The 18,702-nt window shown below is 41.1% G+C and overlaps 1 protein-coding gene across 5 annotated transcripts in view; it reads left to right on the forward strand.

The window, feature by feature from the left end:
- LOC105919937 (gamma-aminobutyric acid receptor subunit rho-2) overlaps window positions 1–18,702 on the forward strand; it is a 60,603-nt gene that overhangs the window by 17,968 nt on the left and 23,933 nt on the right. For all 5 annotated transcript variants that reach the window (XM_012855409.3, XM_036134594.1, XM_036134591.1 and 2 more), the window contains 2 exons: window positions 2,342–2,448; window positions 7,695–7,762. In XM_012855409.3, the coding sequence (XP_012710863.3) occupies window positions 2,342–2,448; window positions 7,695–7,762 (175 nt within the window). The remainder of the gene's footprint in view (window positions 1–2,341; window positions 2,449–7,694; window positions 7,763–18,702) is intronic.

The following is an 18,702-nucleotide window of genomic DNA, read 5'->3' on the forward strand; positions in this document are numbered from 1 at the left end:
CCTGGATCTACTGTAACTGAATCTGATGTATTTGGTTTATTTTCAGCAGTGCCCAGGGGCAGTTTTAGTTGTGAACTGGTTCAGTCTAAATAAAGCAAGTAAAAAAAATAAAAATAAAAAAAAAATGTAAACTCATTTGATGTGTAAAGCAAATATGTTGAGGACTAACTTAAGAATACCAAAGGGTTACCAGCTTTACTCCTGTCCATTAATAGTGTAGTAAAGGTGTAATATTTCACATCTTAATCATAAGAAGAAGTTAACAGACTGTAACAATGCAGCTCTCACAACAATACAAGAGATTCCTTCACTATGTCCCGAAGCATTTCAATAGTCCAGGTAGAAAAAAAAAGAAATTACAGATCCTCTGGACAGGTTCTTCTTTGTTACGTAACTTGTCTTAGAAACTTCTTCAGTTTAAAGAGTTAGAGGTAAACTCAGCCTCATTGGCAGTGCTTTGCATAGTGAATCAACAATTTTAACAATGACAATCAAAACTGGTTGCTCACATGCAAAAGAGGACCATCGGGCAAACAACTGATCAGTCCCAGGGGGATCGTTATAGTTGCCGGGGGGTTGAACAGTTATTGCAAGCCTGACTCTGCCCCCCGGGAACTATTAGAAGCCATCTAAAGTCTTTCATACCTCAGTCTCACACAAAAGGCCCCCTCAGACCCCCACCAACAACCCGTCATCTTTTCTTACCCTAGAACAATCAACACCCCTGAAAGCTGTTAGCCTGGCCAGCCAGACTAACTTTTGCCCCTCTTCGATACAGCCGAAGTTAATTTGGAACTGTTTCCATAGAGTGTTTTTTCTGGGGCGGGGTTAACAGGGGCAAAGTAAACCAATCAGAGAAACTGCGGATGTCACAAAAAAAGGCACAATCAGACTTCCGCTGTCAACATTTCTCAATATGATTCAACATGGCAAGCCGTGGTCAAGCGGAGACTACGGTGAATGATTCTTTTAAAACAGAAGAAAGCGCAAGAGCAAACAAACGCTCTGTAGCGGCGGCCATCTTGTTTGTCTTGGCTGAGGGATTCTTGGGCGCTGCACGTCACTCAACATATAAAGCCCGCCCATGCATGTGATTGGTCAATATCAGAAAAGCGGGCTCTATGGGAACAGTTTGCTGCTTAGCAAAGCAAAAGCAAACCTGAGTCTGGCTGTCAAGGCTAGAAAGCTGTGTCTACTTTCCCCTCCATTTCTGTCTGTATACTAATGACTGCACAACTGCCGACCTGTCCGTGAAACTGTCGTTGGGCTGATCCAGGATAGTGATAAGGCTGCATACAGACTGGAAGTGGATCAGCTGGTCCACTACAACCACCTGACCGGAGATGGTCCTCACACGTTGACGCCATCCATAAGAAAGCCCAGCAGAGATTAGACTGATCATCTTCTCCACTGCCATCATTCAATCTGTCTTGTGCTCATCCATCTCTGTGTGGTTTAGCTCATCCACAAAACTTGACAGGTTCAAATTGCAATGAACAATTAGAACTGCAGAGAGATTCATCAGGACTGACCTTCCATCTATTCATAACCTATACAGGTCCAGGACCAGAAAAAGGGAAGCTAACATAGCTGTGGACCCAACTCATCTTGGCCACATGTTATTCAGCCCTCAGGTTGGCACTACAGAACACTAATGACTAAAATGAGTCAGCACAGAGATAGTTTCTATCCTCAGACAATGACTCTGATGGACACTTTACAGTCAGGGTAGCCAGCTACTCTGCTGTGAAGGAAAAAAAAAACATAGTACAGGTGTCTGTTAAGTGTAACAGTTAGTAACCCTAACCCAACACTGTTTTTTTGCTTTAGTTCAAGACCCTTTTATGGTTGAACGATTTATAGACTATTGAACTAAGTAGCTGCGACAGACTGGCGACCTGTCCAGGGTGCACCCCACCTCTCGCCTCTGGAGATTGGCACCAGCAACCCCCGCAACCTCATGAGGGATTAAGCTGGCCAGAAAATGGATTGATGGATGGATGAACTAAGTAGCTAAAGATCCCCTAGAAAATAATCAGATGCTTTACTGTCAGTACCAGCAACAATCAATGTCTCAGTAATTTAATAGGCCAAAATGCCTTTAAAGGGTTGAATAAAAGTCTGGTTACTTTCAAACAAAATATAAAAAAGTAATATCAAGCCTTTACATCATAAGATAAATTACACCGTTTTTAACATGGTTGTGCACAAAATAGCATAGTTTGGAGCAGTAAGGAACTCTTGCTGTTAACATGGTCACCTTTTGATTGATGAATAAAATCTGGATGCTTGATCCATCTTTTCTGAACCCTGTTTTCTTTATGTTTTTTGCCCTTTTCAGTCATCTGTCAAAAAAGATAATTGATGGCACCAAAACCCGAAAGCTGAAAACCAGCCATCTTCTGCGTGTAGACGAACACGACTTCACCATGAGGCCAGCTTTTGCAGGTAAGCACAATTCACAACAAATATCCTTTCAAATGTCATAGTCATGTCCAATATAAATGACTTTCAGATAGTCCAAATTCATTTTAAATCAATCCAGGCCATCCCAGCCAGTCATGAAGTCCGGTTTACATCTAGTCACACACACTACAAAATTGGTATTAATCTCTGCTGTTTTTGCCTTTAAATGCTTTAAAGGTTTCAGATGATTAAACACATTTCACTAGCAGACAAAGATAACCTTAAAAATAAAAAGCAGTAGCAATGACAATTTAATTTATGAACAGAAAAAAAAGTTATCCAGGCAACCTCTCACAGTGTGAAAACAGTGGTGAACACTCCCAGGGCGGACCAGCCTATTAAAATTACTGCAAGAGCTTATCAAGAACTTCCTAGGTGACATCCAATGCTGATCAAAAAGAGCACCAAGAGCCAACTCATATTTGGCACACACAAAAAACATATTGAAGATCCTTGGATGTTGGGAACAATAATTCTGTCAACTGACATGAGAAAAGTGGAACAATTTGAAATGTGTGCATCCTGTTACATATGGGTTAAAACCCAAACATTTCAGAAAAATAAAAAGTTACCTGCAGTTGAACATAATGGTGGTTGTGTGAGTCTGAGTCTGCTTCAGGGCCGTTTTTGGAATGAGACAACAACTGTGATTAAAAGTGAATTCTGCTCTGCACCAGAAAATTCACACAAGGTGTTAGGTTTTGGGGGTAATTACCTAGACACTTAGGGCATGTTTGTTTGGATATTCTTCTTTCTCTTCATAAATGAAATCCTCACACCATCACAGCTGAATTTTTATTCTTATTCAGATTATCTTTGTCTGGTATTACAATTAGCTTGATGACTTCAAACATTTAAGTGTGACAAAAAAGCAAAAACATAAAAAATCTTTGAGGGGATAAATACTTTTGCACAGTTCTGTGCATAACCATATTGCAAAAAGAAACAATAGAATTTGGAGGGACATGGGAGGTGGTTGGCTCAAGGGAACTGACCAATTCCATGACCTGACTGAGTCTGCAGCTTAAAAATATGCACTACAAGATGTTTTAGGTTAACAGCTGCCAATATGCTCAGCCTGTCAGTCAGCTGTTGGCTTGTCACAGTTCACTGGTTCTGCTCACTATAACAAGTGTTTCTTTTTGAGAGTTTCTTCTTTTCTTAACAGGCTTATTTTCTGTTCACACCCACACAGACAGAAACTAATGATAAATGGAGGTCATTCTTCCAAGGACCACAACAACAGAATTGTTTTTCCATGTTCTGTCATACTTGGGTTAAACTGGCAGAACACAGCAGTAGAACTTCTTCTCTCATCTCAGTCTTGCTCCAGAGTCATGGTTCTTGATCCGTTTAAAGCCCTGCCAGGCTTCTCTGAAGCTGTTCAAGATGTTTTTTGTGTTTTCCTCTGCGCGTTGTCGGTGGGCATATGTAGGGAGAAGCATGGTGCCTTGTTCATTTGTAGTCATGAGTGTGTGTGTGTGTGTGTGTGTGTTTGTGTGTGTTTTCTTCACACTTTGAATGTCAGAAAAGACCCCTGCTGCTCAGGTTTTACCAGGCAATTTGAAATAAGGAGCTTATATTTAAACTAAAGAGCCCAGTTCTCTGTTGTTTAGTATTAAACAGTCTTGTTTAAAGCACTAGAGGGGAGGGGAGCTGAAATGCTCTGCAGTGAATTTTGTGCTTTTTTCAGGAAAACAGTTGCAGCCACAGATGGGAGCATACATCCTACTGAGGAGGTCTTTTTGTTTTGCTTTTGTCAACTGTTATTACTGGATCCTGCAGAAAAACAACAAGACAACAAATGCCATCTTCTTATTGTAGCATCTCAAAACACTGACTTCTGTGATCCCCTATTGGAATTTCAGTGAGAGAGATTTCAGTGCGATCATATGGCTCTGGGAGAAGTGTGAGTGCAAACAGCTGTTCTAGTTTCTATTACTTTCATCAAAGCTTCTTACACAACTGCTTCCTGTGTGTTGACTGTCCCGCAATAAGTACAGCCTCATTTCTTAGCATGGAAAAGATTCTTTAGGCAAAGACAGCAGAACCTTTGGCTGACACTTTTATTCAAAACCACTTAACTAATGACGGTATAACAGTTCCATTTGATATCAAAGAAACTTGTCCAATATACTATTATTAACCACTTTGTTTTAAACTTTTACTTACAAACTTCTTTAAAGAGCAAAACAACTTTATGTTCAGCAATGTGAAGATGAAGCTGTTTCTGGTATCATTATTAAATCAAATGCAGAAAGAGAAAACATCAGTTTTGAGTCTCTTTGGGTATAACTATTTATCCCTCTGTGCTTCATGTTTTAAAATGTCTAGGATAGATAGATCTGCTGTGCATTAGTCATAATTGGATAAAGAAATTGTGTTGGGAAGACAGGCTTGGAGGCTGCATCACTGGAATTCCCTTTTTTGGGTTTATCCTTGTAATGCATAGGCCTAGCAGTCTGATCTAAGCGTGGTCAACCGGCAACGGATTTACTGTTGCTAATCCATGAGCAGATGAGTGTGGGACGGGTGTCCTCACAGTTTGTTGAAATCACATAGAGGCCGCACAATCTGTGAAAGCTGAGCTGGGGTTCATGTTTAGGTGCACCTGAGAGTATAAAGACTCACTTGTTTGTGGCATCAGGTGTACTGTGTGTAAATCTAAAGTCTAATTGTGTAACATGTGAAAGAAACATCTGGATGTGGCAGTTTGGTTTATTAACTATTAAACAAACCATTCACTGTGATTATGTTTGGTTAAAGGTAGCTTTATAAAAGCATCAGAAAAATCGAATTACCTGAATGCACTTTGTTTGTGAATAACAAAACTTGATAGATTAAAAATAGTTGACCTCAAAATTGTACCTTATTTGACCTTTATTCTTATTTGTACATGTGACTTAATATTGTGTTTTATATAAACAAATAATCATGGGACACTATAAAACACCAAAGCCTGTAGAACATGTGCTGGCCTCATTAGTGAGGTCTAACTCTGCTGACAAAGCTCCAGGAAGCCAGAACACAACCGTCCTCTCCTCTGGCTACATTCAGCCTGGAAGCTGGGATCATTTAAAACATGTGCTAACAAATAAACAAACTTAGAGCACTAAATTTCTCAGATGAGTGGATATCATGTAGTGTGTGGCATAACTGTCTAATCAGGAAAATACAGGAGAAAGCCTGTTTACTTAATGACTCAGATATTTAGCCTAATAAAAAAGGAATCAGGATATTAGCTCAAATCTCAAACCCAGCAAAGAAACACTTGCTTTCATGACACAGAATGAAAACAAATAAATTATGTTTTTTTTTTTTTTTTTTTGCTCCTATGCTTTTGGGACATTGGCATTTTAAAAAGCAAGATTTAGAATTATATGAGCTGTGGGGCTTTAGCAGCGCTCTGAAAAAAGAACACTATGAAAGTATCATTAAGCCATTTCTGGCAAATGTGTGGGCCCATAAACAGATTGCTTTGCATTTTTATTTGACTTGAGGTGTTCACTCCTCTTGGATGTTGATATTTGTGCGTGGGACTTGAGGGTCATGAGGAAATGCCAGCAGATGCACTTTAGCCTTACACTCAAGTGCTGCTGAGAGCCATAAAGAGTCATCAGGAATTACAAAGTGGAGCTTTGCTATGACATACTAATAGATCTCATCTGATAATTTGTGAAAATGTGCTGATTCAATACACACTTCAAAATAGCAGAACAGTTTTTGATCAATCAAAAGCAGGGGAGCACACACAGTTCCCTAGCTCTGAAAGATCTCCTTAATGCAGCTGTGTTGAGTCCAGTCTAGCTGTGGTCTCATGTATAGCTGCAGACTGAGTTAAGGCATGACCAAAAACAGACCTCTGCAAAGTCGCATCCCGTTTCAGCTTTTTACAGCAGGTGTCTGATGTTATGTCACAGCAGCTGAGAATTTAATGTGTCCAGGCACGTGTTGTGTGACATATGGTATGAGTAAGAGAAAAGAGGACAAGACTGACAGCTGGAACCGGGCAGGAGTTTATATCCCATCTTCCAGGTAGCAGATTTGCTGGGCCTTGCGTTATGTAAGGTTGGCACCCATACTGCTTCACAGATTAACAATGCCACAGCAGCCAATGTCACTGCACTAAACAAATGACAGAAGGTTTTGTCAGTTTGTTTTTCTACTAATGATCAGGCCTGTAGGATACTCTTCAATATCCCTTTAAATCCCAAGTTGTCTTTATTTCTAATCAACTCTGTCAGCTGAGCAACAGGCATCAACAAACAGGAGAATCCATCCATCCATCCATTTTCTAACACGTCTATCCCTTGTGGGGTCGCAAGGGGTGCTGGTGTCTATCTCCAGCTGTCAATGGTCGAAAAGCGGGTTACACTCCGGACAGATCGCCAGTCTATCGCAGGGCCAAACAGAATCCTATCAACTATTTTATGAAATGTCTCATGTGAAATGATCTGAGCTATTAGTCATGGCTTAGATTACTCTGTGTTGTTATTTTTAGAGGGTAGTGCTTGAAAAGATGACTTCATGGCAAGGAAGCTGACCATGGCTCTGCCACGGATTGCATCACAGCCAATATCAAGAGCTGAATGGAACAAAATAACATGTAGCAAATTCACTCATGATACAACTATTCTTTACGGGGAGAAAAAATATATTTTGGTATTACGTGGAATTTATTTATCATTGATGTTAGATTGTCAATTAATTTAAAACATTACAGATATTCATAGTATAGCTAATATCAGAGAGTCATTCGAGGTCCCTTTAAATAAAAACAAAGAACTTCCCTCCAACTCATTTACTCATGTTTGGTTTGATCCAATATCCTTTCCAGAACAGAAGTGAACAGTACTATATTAAACAGAATTAGAGTTTATTAAACTGACTTAAACCATATTTTGTATTCATATTTTTCATAAATAAGCTAATTTCAATCTGAAAAGGGATTTCAGGCCATGTCTGTTTAGCTCACTTTAATTCCGCATCTGAAATGAAACCAAAATATACAGTGGTTACATGTTAAATCAGTAGCAAGTGAACACAGTCGGGATGGTACGAGTGGTTCATTGAAACAGCCCAAAGTAAATGTGAATTAAGTGGTAATCATAAAGCAAGCAGAGATAAATGATTTACTGTTTATTCTTACACCATATATAAACTTCATAGTACTTTCTTAAAACTGAAAAAAGAATGGTAATGATAAGCCTTTTGACATTCATCTGCAGGTCCTGCTGTCCCTGTTGGAGTGGATGTTCAGGTGGAGAGCTTGGACAGCATATCTGAGGTTGACATGGTGAGCTGTTTGAAATTTTTAATGCCATACAATACAAACAGTGTAAGACTATCAGGGTCAAGCGATTGCAAGTAAAACCAGCTAGATTAAAATAATAACTGCTTTCATTAGATTGTACTTAATATAATGAGTTATTGATAAGAGCAGAAATGTTAGAAGCAGCAAACAAATGAGCACTAATGCAACACACTGAGGGGATGCTGTGTTCAGATGCTGCAGTTAATGAGTCAGTGAGAGAATATTTCTCAATAACAGCATGTAAACAAATGATTGATATGAACTCATTGCTAGAATTTGGCCCAGTTATATTCTGTTTCATTAAAAATGTATTTTGTTAATCCCAAAGAAAAAATAAATAAAAGACAGAGGTTAGAAGAATATCTAGTTTGGCTGATACAATGTTGACAGTGCCAGGGCAGCTTCATGACAACCCCACTGGAAAAGAAAGGTTTGATGGAGTTTATAAAGAAACTCTTTGGTCCTGTAGTAATGGGGGTAGTTAAACATCAGCATTAGTCATGATTATAGTTAGTAGAGAATCCCCTACTGTGTAATTATGTGTTACCACAATTTCATTTTTGATGAGACAGACACAGGCTCAGTATGCACATAGAAGAAATAATGTCTCTTATCCAAGGAAACCCAAACGATTGCATCGAGTCTTGACAAGCAATATTCACTCCTCCTGAAAGAGCGTAGAGCCAGAGTGGACAGTCATCTACATTGTCAATGGCTTTGCAGCAATCCCTTATACGAGTATACCCTTTTACAGGGAGGAAAACCTCCAGCAGAACCAGGCTCAGTGTGAATGGCCTTCTGCCTCGACCGACTGGGGGTTAGAGAAGACAGAGCAGAGATACAGATAGCACAGAAGCACACATTGATCCAGGAATCCTTTTTATGGCAGATGATCTTGCCCCACCAGATGTCATTGTGGAGCTCTATGTTCACAATATTCAGTGGAACAGGATTGTTCTTTATAGAGTAATATTATAAAAAAGACAGATTCACTTACCAATAAAATTCCGTTAGAATCATTTGTGTCTATATATCTACTTCTGCCAGAAAACTGACAAGCTCAGAAGGCTAAATCCTCTTGAGGCCCCTTGATATTGGTGCTGGCCTGCCAACATTTGCTTAAATAACAAACATCTGAAATTGCAGTCCACATGCCCAACATGCTCTCAGTAGACAGATGTGGGGCACAAATACTATGGCCCTAAGCTTGGTATCTTCCAATAAAATATGTGCAACTGGAATTGCACATGTTACGTTTCTGTTCTGCTGGATAGTGTGTACCATGCCAGAGATGCCACTGGACAGGGTGTCTGCCTCACTGACCCAGATTTGGAGTTGGTTCCACAGGAGAGAGGCCTGATAACTGGAAGATCTGCCTCCAATTATACTTTTGGCAGCTATAGGAACCACCAGTAGACCTGCAGTCTGAGAGCGAAGTGCTCTGTTAGGAACATACGGGGTAATCAGAGCTCTGATATATGATGGAGCTTGATTATTAAGGGCTTTACATGTGAGAAGGAGAATTGTAAATTATATTCTTAATTTATAAACGTTTCTTCTCTTGTTTACTCTATTTCCACTGATTATGTTGAGTACTGCCCCCCTGTGTATTTGGAGAAAACTGTACTTACATCCCCATCAAGTAGGCTATAAACATCTACAGAGCTTCTAAGGGCTCATGTGTAGTCATCACAGACCTGTATAAAATCCAACTTGGGTGTATAACTCAGATTTGAGTTGAGCTTAAAGTGTGCAAATAGTCCTTAGAATCTAATAAGACAAATTGTTGAGTTTAAAAGATTACAGACAATATAGATTACTGTGCCTGTTTTGAAGGCTGCATAGTGTAGCTGGGGACTTGGCCAGATCCGGCCACTAGGGGCGAAATAGCGTCAATCGGGCTGAGTGCCACTGCAAGTAAGAAAGAGAAGAAGAGACTGACGACGGTGAGAAGCGAGTAATGCAGGCAGCAGGTTGTGTTTGCAACATTGTATCCGTCGCTCTGCCTCTTGTGGTTCAGTGTGCGTCCAGAGAAACGTAAGTTATGTTGTTTATGTGATATTTAGGCCGGCTGGTTGAGTTTATATCCGGTGCTACAGTTCATATTTCTAGCGGTGCTAATTGCTAGTTGCTTTAGATCAGGGATGGGCAACTTCCATGATAAAGAGGGCCACATTTTTTTCAGCACGACCATTGGAGGGCCACATGACCACGCACTTCAAATAATTGGATATGAAAGACGCTACAAATTATTCTCAATAATTTAGATGAATTTATATCTGTATGTTTACTGCACCAACATATAACTATTTTCTGCATATAAATGCATTTTAATATGTCCTTAAGCAAAAGACAAACCGTTTGCTTTAAAAAAAAAATTGCAAAAAAGGAATTTAAACTCCATATCAATGCATTCAGGAGCATGGGTCATTTCAAATTTACAAGGAAAGTGGCATAAAACGGCACAAAACTTAACTCAAACAATAATGTGTCTATCCAGAAACTGTGTGGGCTTTCTTACAATACTGAATGCTCTATAATTGTATTCCTGTTACTTTTTGATTATGCACATCTGTTAGCTTTTTATTCTGAAAAATCTAATGTCCCATGCTCCTGAATGCACCATAGTTTTCTCACGATGCTGCACGTTTGATCTTCTGCTTAAGACAAAGCTTTGCAGTTTCAAAACTCACGTTGGCTCTCACGGTTTATGTTGTGTGTGAATGACAAGAGACCAAAAAAAAAAATTCCCCATGTCCATACTTCTTCCCATTTTGTCTGAAAAATGTGACTTTCTCGTCAAGTTTTCCCTTTATTCCACTGCTAGTGGCCAGGGCTCTTGACTTTCTTCCTCGCTGTTGCAAAGCGGTCCATGCCCGCTATTGTTTGGGTACGGCCCCCTATCGGTCAAAAGTATAATTACAATTTTATTTTATTTATTTATTTTTATTTATTTTTTATCATTATTAAATTATTATTGATCTATTCGCGGGCCGCACTGAGTGATGACGAGGGCCGTGTGCGGCCCCCGGGCCGTCAGTTGCCCATCCCTGCTTTAGATGGTCTAAATGGTCAACTGGGTTATGTTATGCTGCTGACCATTTCCTTGTTGTCAGTTGAGTACAGGACATATATTACTATTATTTTTGTTTGTGTGCTATTGTTAAGTATATTGATGAATGTTATTGTTTGGGTAATTCCAGAACCACACACACATTGGATTAAATTACCATAAAAGGACTGACTGTTGTCATCATTTTATAAGTCTTGGGGGAACTTAGTGCGTTCTGACAGACGCCCACTTTGTGATTACAAATCAGAGAAACCAGTCTTTTAACTTTGAACCTCCGCAACAGTGCCGCTGCTTGAGTGTATCACATGGACACTCCACCATTTGAAACACTGTGCAATAAATTTAGATTTTCAACTTACAGAACAGTGCAATTTGCATGGATGTAAACAGACATTAGCATGCAAGAGAGACAGTGTTAATAATTCTCGTCGGGTCAAGATCATGTGGAACCAGTGGTATGTTTGTAACAATTAATAGACTATGAACTTGGCTGGTGGTTTATAGATTTTCAGCAGGGGATGATAGCCCTCACAGCTTTGGGAAAGAAGTTGTTTTCAAGTCTATTAATTTTTGATTTATTGTTTCTGAAGTCTTTACCTGATGGAGGTGGGACAGACAGTGCATTGCCTGGGCGGGTCGAATCTGTGGCAACAAGCCTGGCCATTTTCTGGACTCATGCAGCGTAAACAATCTAGATACACCACCTGTATAAATCATACACTCCGCTCAGCGGAGTGGTGTATGCAGTTCAGTGCAGTGAGGAATGTTCTGATCTTTATACTGGAGAAACCAAACGACCTCTCTACAGACGCATGGCTCCACACAGGAGAGCTACCTCCTCAGGACAAGACTCTGCTGTCCACCTACACCTCAAGGATGAAGGACACTCTTTTGAGGACCAAAATGTTCACATTTTGAACAAAGCAGACAAATGGTTCGAAAGGGGCATGAAGCCATCTACGTTAAGAGAGAAAAAACAACCTTAAACAGAGGAGGAGGAGTCAGGTTTAAACTTTTAAACACTTACAACACAGCAATTGGTTTGATTTCTTCCAATTTTCACCTCAATTCTCACCTCCATACAGGTGATCACAACATTTCCCCTGTAAGCCAGGCCAACGATGACCCTAACGACTCCCTATTGCAAAGGGGTGGACCAGTTTTGGTTTAATTTGCAGGTTATCTAAGCCATAACAAGGCCTTTTTGGGCAATACTATAATGCTTAGAACTCCACATTACTCCAGACATTTGAATTGAGAAAGCTTTCTGGATGGGAAGCAAAATGTCTTCAAACTTCGGAAAAGAAAGTCCAGTTGTTGTTTTTTTTTTTTTACTTTTTTTGGAATGACCATGACCTGGATATCTAAGAATCTTCACCAGCTCCTTGGTATTGTTGTTGTTCAGGATCAGGTTGTTGGAGCACCACTGTGTCAAATGCGGTACCGCGCACGTGACGTCACCGTCTCAAGAGCAACGCCCCTTTTGCCGCTTAGGTAGGGCATACAGGAGAGAAAGCACGGATAACCCAGCTATTACAAGCGCAACAGAACCAGCGATCTGACCGACTTTACAGCCGTTAAACTTTCCCAAGACGATGTCCCAAGCGCACGGATTACTGGCCGAACTGTCGAAGAACACACCAACCTTCAGCTCAAACGATGGCTTGAGGTTCGAGGGCTTAAAAAAACTGGAAAACTGGCCGAGTTGATGAACGGTAAGCTTTGTTTTTTTTTCCTGCGCGGCGATCATGGCAGTGTCGGCCGTTTTTTTTGTTGTTGTTGTTTGCAATCACCGTCCAGGAATGGGTATATGTTTAATGTTTGTCTCATTTGAAATGTTTTTGAGTAAGCCTGGTAGCAGGCTATCATGTTAGCGCCTGCTACCATGATAGCCTATATGCTGTCATGGTAGCAGGCGCTACTTTATTAACATGTCGGCCACCAAAATACTCTTACCTTGACTTGATGTCGCTGGAATTGGGTCAGGATGTTCTTCGGTTGGGCCCTTTCCTCCGACAAAATGCTTGCTACATATGTACTTGAATTTGGTAACTTTTTCCGGGTTGAACTGTTGTGTAGGCCGACCGCCCCGGTGTACCAAGCACACACATTTCTCCTTGGCAGTCTTGAAGAAAACATCCTTCATATGCGGCCGATCAGCGTAACTCGAGTCGCTGTTGCCCGTTCCATAGCAACAATGTTTAAAAACCATGGTCTTAGATTTGGAAAAAGCAGTCGTTTACAGAGTAAAACCTAGGCTAACGCATGTCTCTTTTAAAGCAAAGCAGCGGCGGGTTTCAAAAGTTTGCCCCACTGCGTACCACGTGATGTGACGTCATTGTGACGTTGTGTTTCTAAAAATAGCTCGCGCGCGGTACCGCATTGCGGACCTCCTCTCTGTTGTGGGCCTCTTCATTGTTGCATATGAGACCCACCGCAGTGGCGTCATCCGCAAACTGAGGTGGGGTGCAGAGCAGAGCAGCCGTATGTGAGGAGAGTGAAGAGAGCAGGGCTGAGGACGCAACCCTGTGGTGTTCCAGTGTTGAGGATCAGTGGGGCAGATGTGTTTTTCCCAATCTTCACCACCTGCAGCCTGTTGGTGAGGAAGTCACTGATCCTGGAGCAGAACGGTGAAGATAATTCCAGGTTGTGCAGCTTTAGGACCCGCAAATCTGGTAGCACAGTGTTGAAGGCGGAGCTGAAGTCCACAAATAAATTATCTGTACAATGATTACAGACATGAGTAAACTCACTCGTTTTGCTTGTTACTTGAATTGTTAATTGCCCAGGGCTCTATAGACAGAGGAGGAGAGAAGAGGCGTTAAAGTACTGCACCTGTGTGTCTCTCAACCTGTCTATTTTGCGCACAGTGAATTTACATTGACAGAGGCACATGGAGGGGCCTGTGTATATGGGGTGTGGAGGGGAGGCAAGATAATATAGGCTTTTACATCCAGAAATGCTACCTTTTCCCAGAAACTATACACTGTAAGGAAAAAACCCAAAGATATTTTCAGGACTGCAATAGACTGCCGAACTGTCCAGGGTGTCCCCACCTCGCGCCCATTGACAGCTGGAGATAAGCACCAGCACCCCTTGCGATCCCACAAGGGATAGACGTGTTAGAAGATGGATGGATGGATGGATGGAAAATTTCAGGAGGGCATCTGGTCTGCTGGGGAAAGTGTGATCTCCTTTGCCATCATCTGTCGGGGTAACAGCATCAGAACAACTAACTTAATAAGGAAAGTTCTGGGGACTTCTCTAGCGATGATCTTGCAAACAAGAACTTTTCATAAAATGAAGAACACTACAGACAACCCTGAGCCTACAACAACAGAGTGTCTTTAGTCAGAGGCTTCTCCAGATCCGCTGGAAGACATTGGAAGACCATTACAGGAAACCCTTCCTGTCTGCAGCCATCAGCATCTACAACTTGTTGAAGAAACTCCTATAACATGAGTCATACCAGCATTTAATTTCTCTTTAGGATTAAAAAAGTATTCTGAATTGAATGGAATTGAAGGGAAACACAAGCTCATTTTCGAGAAACACGTATTTTGCTGAATGTTGGAATAAATTAAAATAGGTTTGAGTGATGTAATTGAACCAGCCTTCTGTTCTGTTTATAAACTGGATCTAAAACGATGTTGTATAAGCTTGTTTTTGTAAGGGCATGTGAGGATTATGTTTAATTTGGATCCCGAGGTTGTGGATTTAATTGATTTGAAACAGAAGGAAGAACCATGAATGATTTTAGACTATAACTGCTGTTATGCTGTTAATGACATTAAAGCAGAATGTTGCTGGATGCTGAGTCATAATCCTTTGCTGTTTTTTATTAAACTCATGCTACATTGTCCAGTTTTTCCTCATTAACCTAACTTGTAAATGAGAAATATCGATAAGGAATTCATTATAAATTCACATACAGTACAGAATTATGTTAATAAATATCACAGTTATGTTCAAATCTACACAGATGCTTCTAAAAAATATATTAAATAAAGTTAGAGTAGCTGAGATTGTACCTAAGCTTAATAACAAAATTGGAAAAAGAATAAATTATGGACTTTCATTATATACAGGGGAATTGCTTGCAATATTATGAGCTATTCAGTAATAACTTTCGTTACACGCTCCAGATATGCAGATATACAAACATTTATCTCTATATATATCTCTCTCTCTCTCTCTCTCTCTCTCTCTATATATATATATATATATATATATATATATATATATATATATATATATATATATATATATATATATATATATATATATCTATATATAGATATATATATAGATATATATATAGATATATATAGATATATATATATATAGATATATATAGATATATATATATATATATAGATATATAGAGAGAGAGAGAGAGATATTTATATATAGTTATAGATCCAAAATAAAGTGATAGTGACGTTGTGCAAGAACAGTGCAAAGAATTAATAAATGTCAATTACAGAGGGGGCTGTCTAAATCACTGAGGGAGGCGTTGTAGAGATTGATGACCACAGGCAAGAATGATTTCCTGTGGTGCTCCGTGGTGCATCTGGGTAAGAGGAGTCTTCTGCTGAAGGAGCTCCTCTGGTGGGCCTGTGTGTTGTAGAGGGGGTGTGAGACATTGTCTAAGATGGACTGAAGCCTGGACAGCATCCTCCTCTCTGCCACGGTCATCACAGTGTGCAGCTCCTCTCCCACGACATCACCGGCCCTCCTGATCAATTTGTTTAGTCCGTTGTTGTCTGCAACCCTCAGTCCACTGCACAGCATGTGATAGCAAAGAAGACCGTACTGGCAGCAACAGACTCCTAAAACATCCTCAGCATCGTCCCGCAGACCTCAGCCTCCTCAGTAAAAAGGCTTTGGCCCTTTTTGTAGACCGCCTCGGTGTTTCTAGTCCAGTCCAGCTTATTATTAAAGTACACTCCCAGATACTTATACTTCTCCACAGTGTCAACAGGGACCCTCTGGATAGAAAGAGGGCTCACAGGTGTTTTTGTCTTCCTCAGATCCACTATTAGCTCCTTAGTCTTTGTCAGGTTGAGCTGCAGATGGTTCAGCTCACTCCAAGTGACAAAGTTGCCCACCACAGTCCTATATTTACTCTCATCACCCTTTTCAATGCAGCCAACTATTGCTGAGTTATCAGAAAACTTCTGAAGGTAGCAATAGTCATAGAAAAACCTAGCAATCAAGAACTCTGAGTAATTTTAACACATATTAAAACAACATAACACGTAAAACCAGCTTCACAACAGCTATTTATTTATTACTGGTGAGAAGACAAATGTAGCCCTTGGTGTTTGTGGGAGGTCATGGTTGTTGTAGAAATATTGTGGTCTCCCATGTTAACAGATGAACATATCCACGCTGGCTGCAAGTCACATACCTCTTAAGGTGCATTCATATTGAGCACGAATGTGTCAGGCTGAGCGATGGATTTACATGATATCCCTATGCATAGGTGCCACACAGGAGCGACGTGCCACAAGGTGATGCTAAGCGAGTTCACAGAGGCAATTCTAGCGACTCAAAATGCACTATTTTGGCGATTTAAGGTACATTGACATTGGCACGACAAACCTTTTTGACAACCACTTTGTTCACTACTAACTGCTGAAGCACTTCTCCACTGAGATTTTTTCTTCCCACAAAAAATCTTTACTTTAATTGGAGCAATGCAATCAATGAAGTCTGAAAGTTATCTATGAGTTAATCTCCTGAGTTACAGCACAATGTCCTTAAAGGTGTATTTTCTTATGATGTCCCTTTGGCGAAATGAGTCATTAGAAATGATGCTTTCAAAGATAACAGAAAAGTGATCAGATAGGGCAACATCAGTTACATTGACTTTGGAAATATTTAGACCCTTAGTGATGATCAAGTTCAAAATATGTCCCTGTTTGTACATTGCCATGTTAAGTTTAACCCAAAGTGTGTCACACAGTTTTGCACCTCTGTCTTCAGGGTTGTCAACATGAAAGTTAATGTCTCCGACAATAATTAAACACTCATAATCAACACATATCACAGATAGGAGGTCTTAAATTAATTTAAAAGTTTGATTTTGAATTAGGAGGCCTGTAAACATTCAAGAACATAGTTTGTAATGGGCTCTGTACCCGGAGAGCTAAATATTGAGTCGAATTTTCAATTCAGTTCAATTCAATTTTATTTATACAGCACCAATTCACAACACATATCATGCCAAGGCTTTTTACAAAGTCAAATTCAATCAAATTATGCAGACTAGTCAAAACGTTTCCTATCTAAGGAAACCAAGTAGATTGCATCAAGTCTTGACAAGCCAGCATTCACTCCTCTTGAAAGAGCGAAGAACCACAGTGGACAGTCATCAACAATGTCGATGGCTTTACAGCAATCCCTCAAAGTGACCATGCATGAGCTGACAGTGGAGAAGAAAAAACTCCTCTTTAACAGGGAGGAAAACCTCCAGCAGAACCAGATTCAGTGTGAACGATCATCTGCTTTGACCAACTGAGGATTAGAGAAGACAGAGCAGAGACACAAAAGCACAGAAGCACACATTGATCCAGGAAACCTTTCTATATTATATGGTAATAGCAGATTATCTGTGTCCCCTGGATGATGTCACAGCTAACAGAACACCAGACCAGGTGTACCTACTATGAAGAGAAAAATGACAAAGAACAAAAAGTTAAAAGTTGAAAAAACAAAAAATCAGCCCCACCACCGTCCGGAGACGGACGGTGATCTCATAGGGTCCAGAGAAGCGGGGTAAGAACTTACGAGAGGCAGCTCGGGAGGGAAGGTCTCGGGTGGAGAGCCAGACACGCTGACCGGGGTGGTAGGTGGGGGCTGGGACCCGCCTCTGGTCAGTGAATCGGCGTTTCTGCTCGGCAGTGTTTTGGAGTGCTGGGATGGTTTGAGTCCAGAAATGTTTGCAACGGGTGATGTGTTCGTGGACGGAGGAGACGGCGATCTGTTGGTTGTTGTCGGGCAAGAGTGGGGGCTGATAACCTTGGGAAACCTCGAAGGGGGAGAGTCCAGTGGCGGTAGAAACATGACTGTTATGGGCATACTCAATCCAAGGAAGGTACTTGTTCCAATCTGTGGGTTTCTGAGAGGTGAGGCAACGGAGGGCGGTCTCCAGCTCCTGGTTCATCCGCTCTGTCTGACCATTGGTCTGCGGGTAGTAGCCAGAGGTCAGAGAGTACCGGGCCCCAAGGGCCAGTTCATCTCCACACCCGCGAGATGAACTGTGAACCACTGTCAGACAGAATCTCCCGGGGTATTCCGTGGAGGCGGAACACGTGTTAAACCAGGAGCTGGGCCGTGAGGAGAGCAGAGGGGAGCTTACGGAGTGCGATGAGATGGCAGGCTTTGAAGAATCGGTTGATGACAGTGAGGATAACTGACATGCCTTGAGACGAGGGGAGTCCAGTGACGAAGTCGAGTGCAATGTGTGACCAAGGGCGTTCTGGGATGGGTAGTGGTTGTAGGAGGCCAGCAGGTGGTCTATTGGAGGGTTTGTTTTGTGCACAAGTGGGACACGAGAGGACATATTGCTTGACATCTTGGAACATTGTTGGCCACCAGAAACTTCGGGCTAGGAGGGTTTGAGTGCGATGGATACCAGGGTGTAAGGAGAACTTTTTGGCGTGAGCCGACTGAATGACATGAGATCTGACAGGGGCAGGGACGTAGGTGCGATTAGGTGGAGCTGTTCCCGGGTCTGGGTCTGAGGGGGGTGCTTGTGTGATGTGATCCTGTACCTCCCACTGGAGAGCACCGAGAACACAGTACGGGGAAATGATGGTGGCCGGTTCCTTCTCTGAGTAGG

The sequence above is a fragment of the Fundulus heteroclitus genome, unplaced genomic scaffold (genome assembly GCF_011125445.2).
Source record: "Fundulus heteroclitus isolate FHET01 unplaced genomic scaffold, MU-UCD_Fhet_4.1 scaffold_86, whole genome shotgun sequence".
Taxonomy (NCBI): Eukaryota; Metazoa; Chordata; class Actinopteri; order Cyprinodontiformes; family Fundulidae; genus Fundulus; species Fundulus heteroclitus.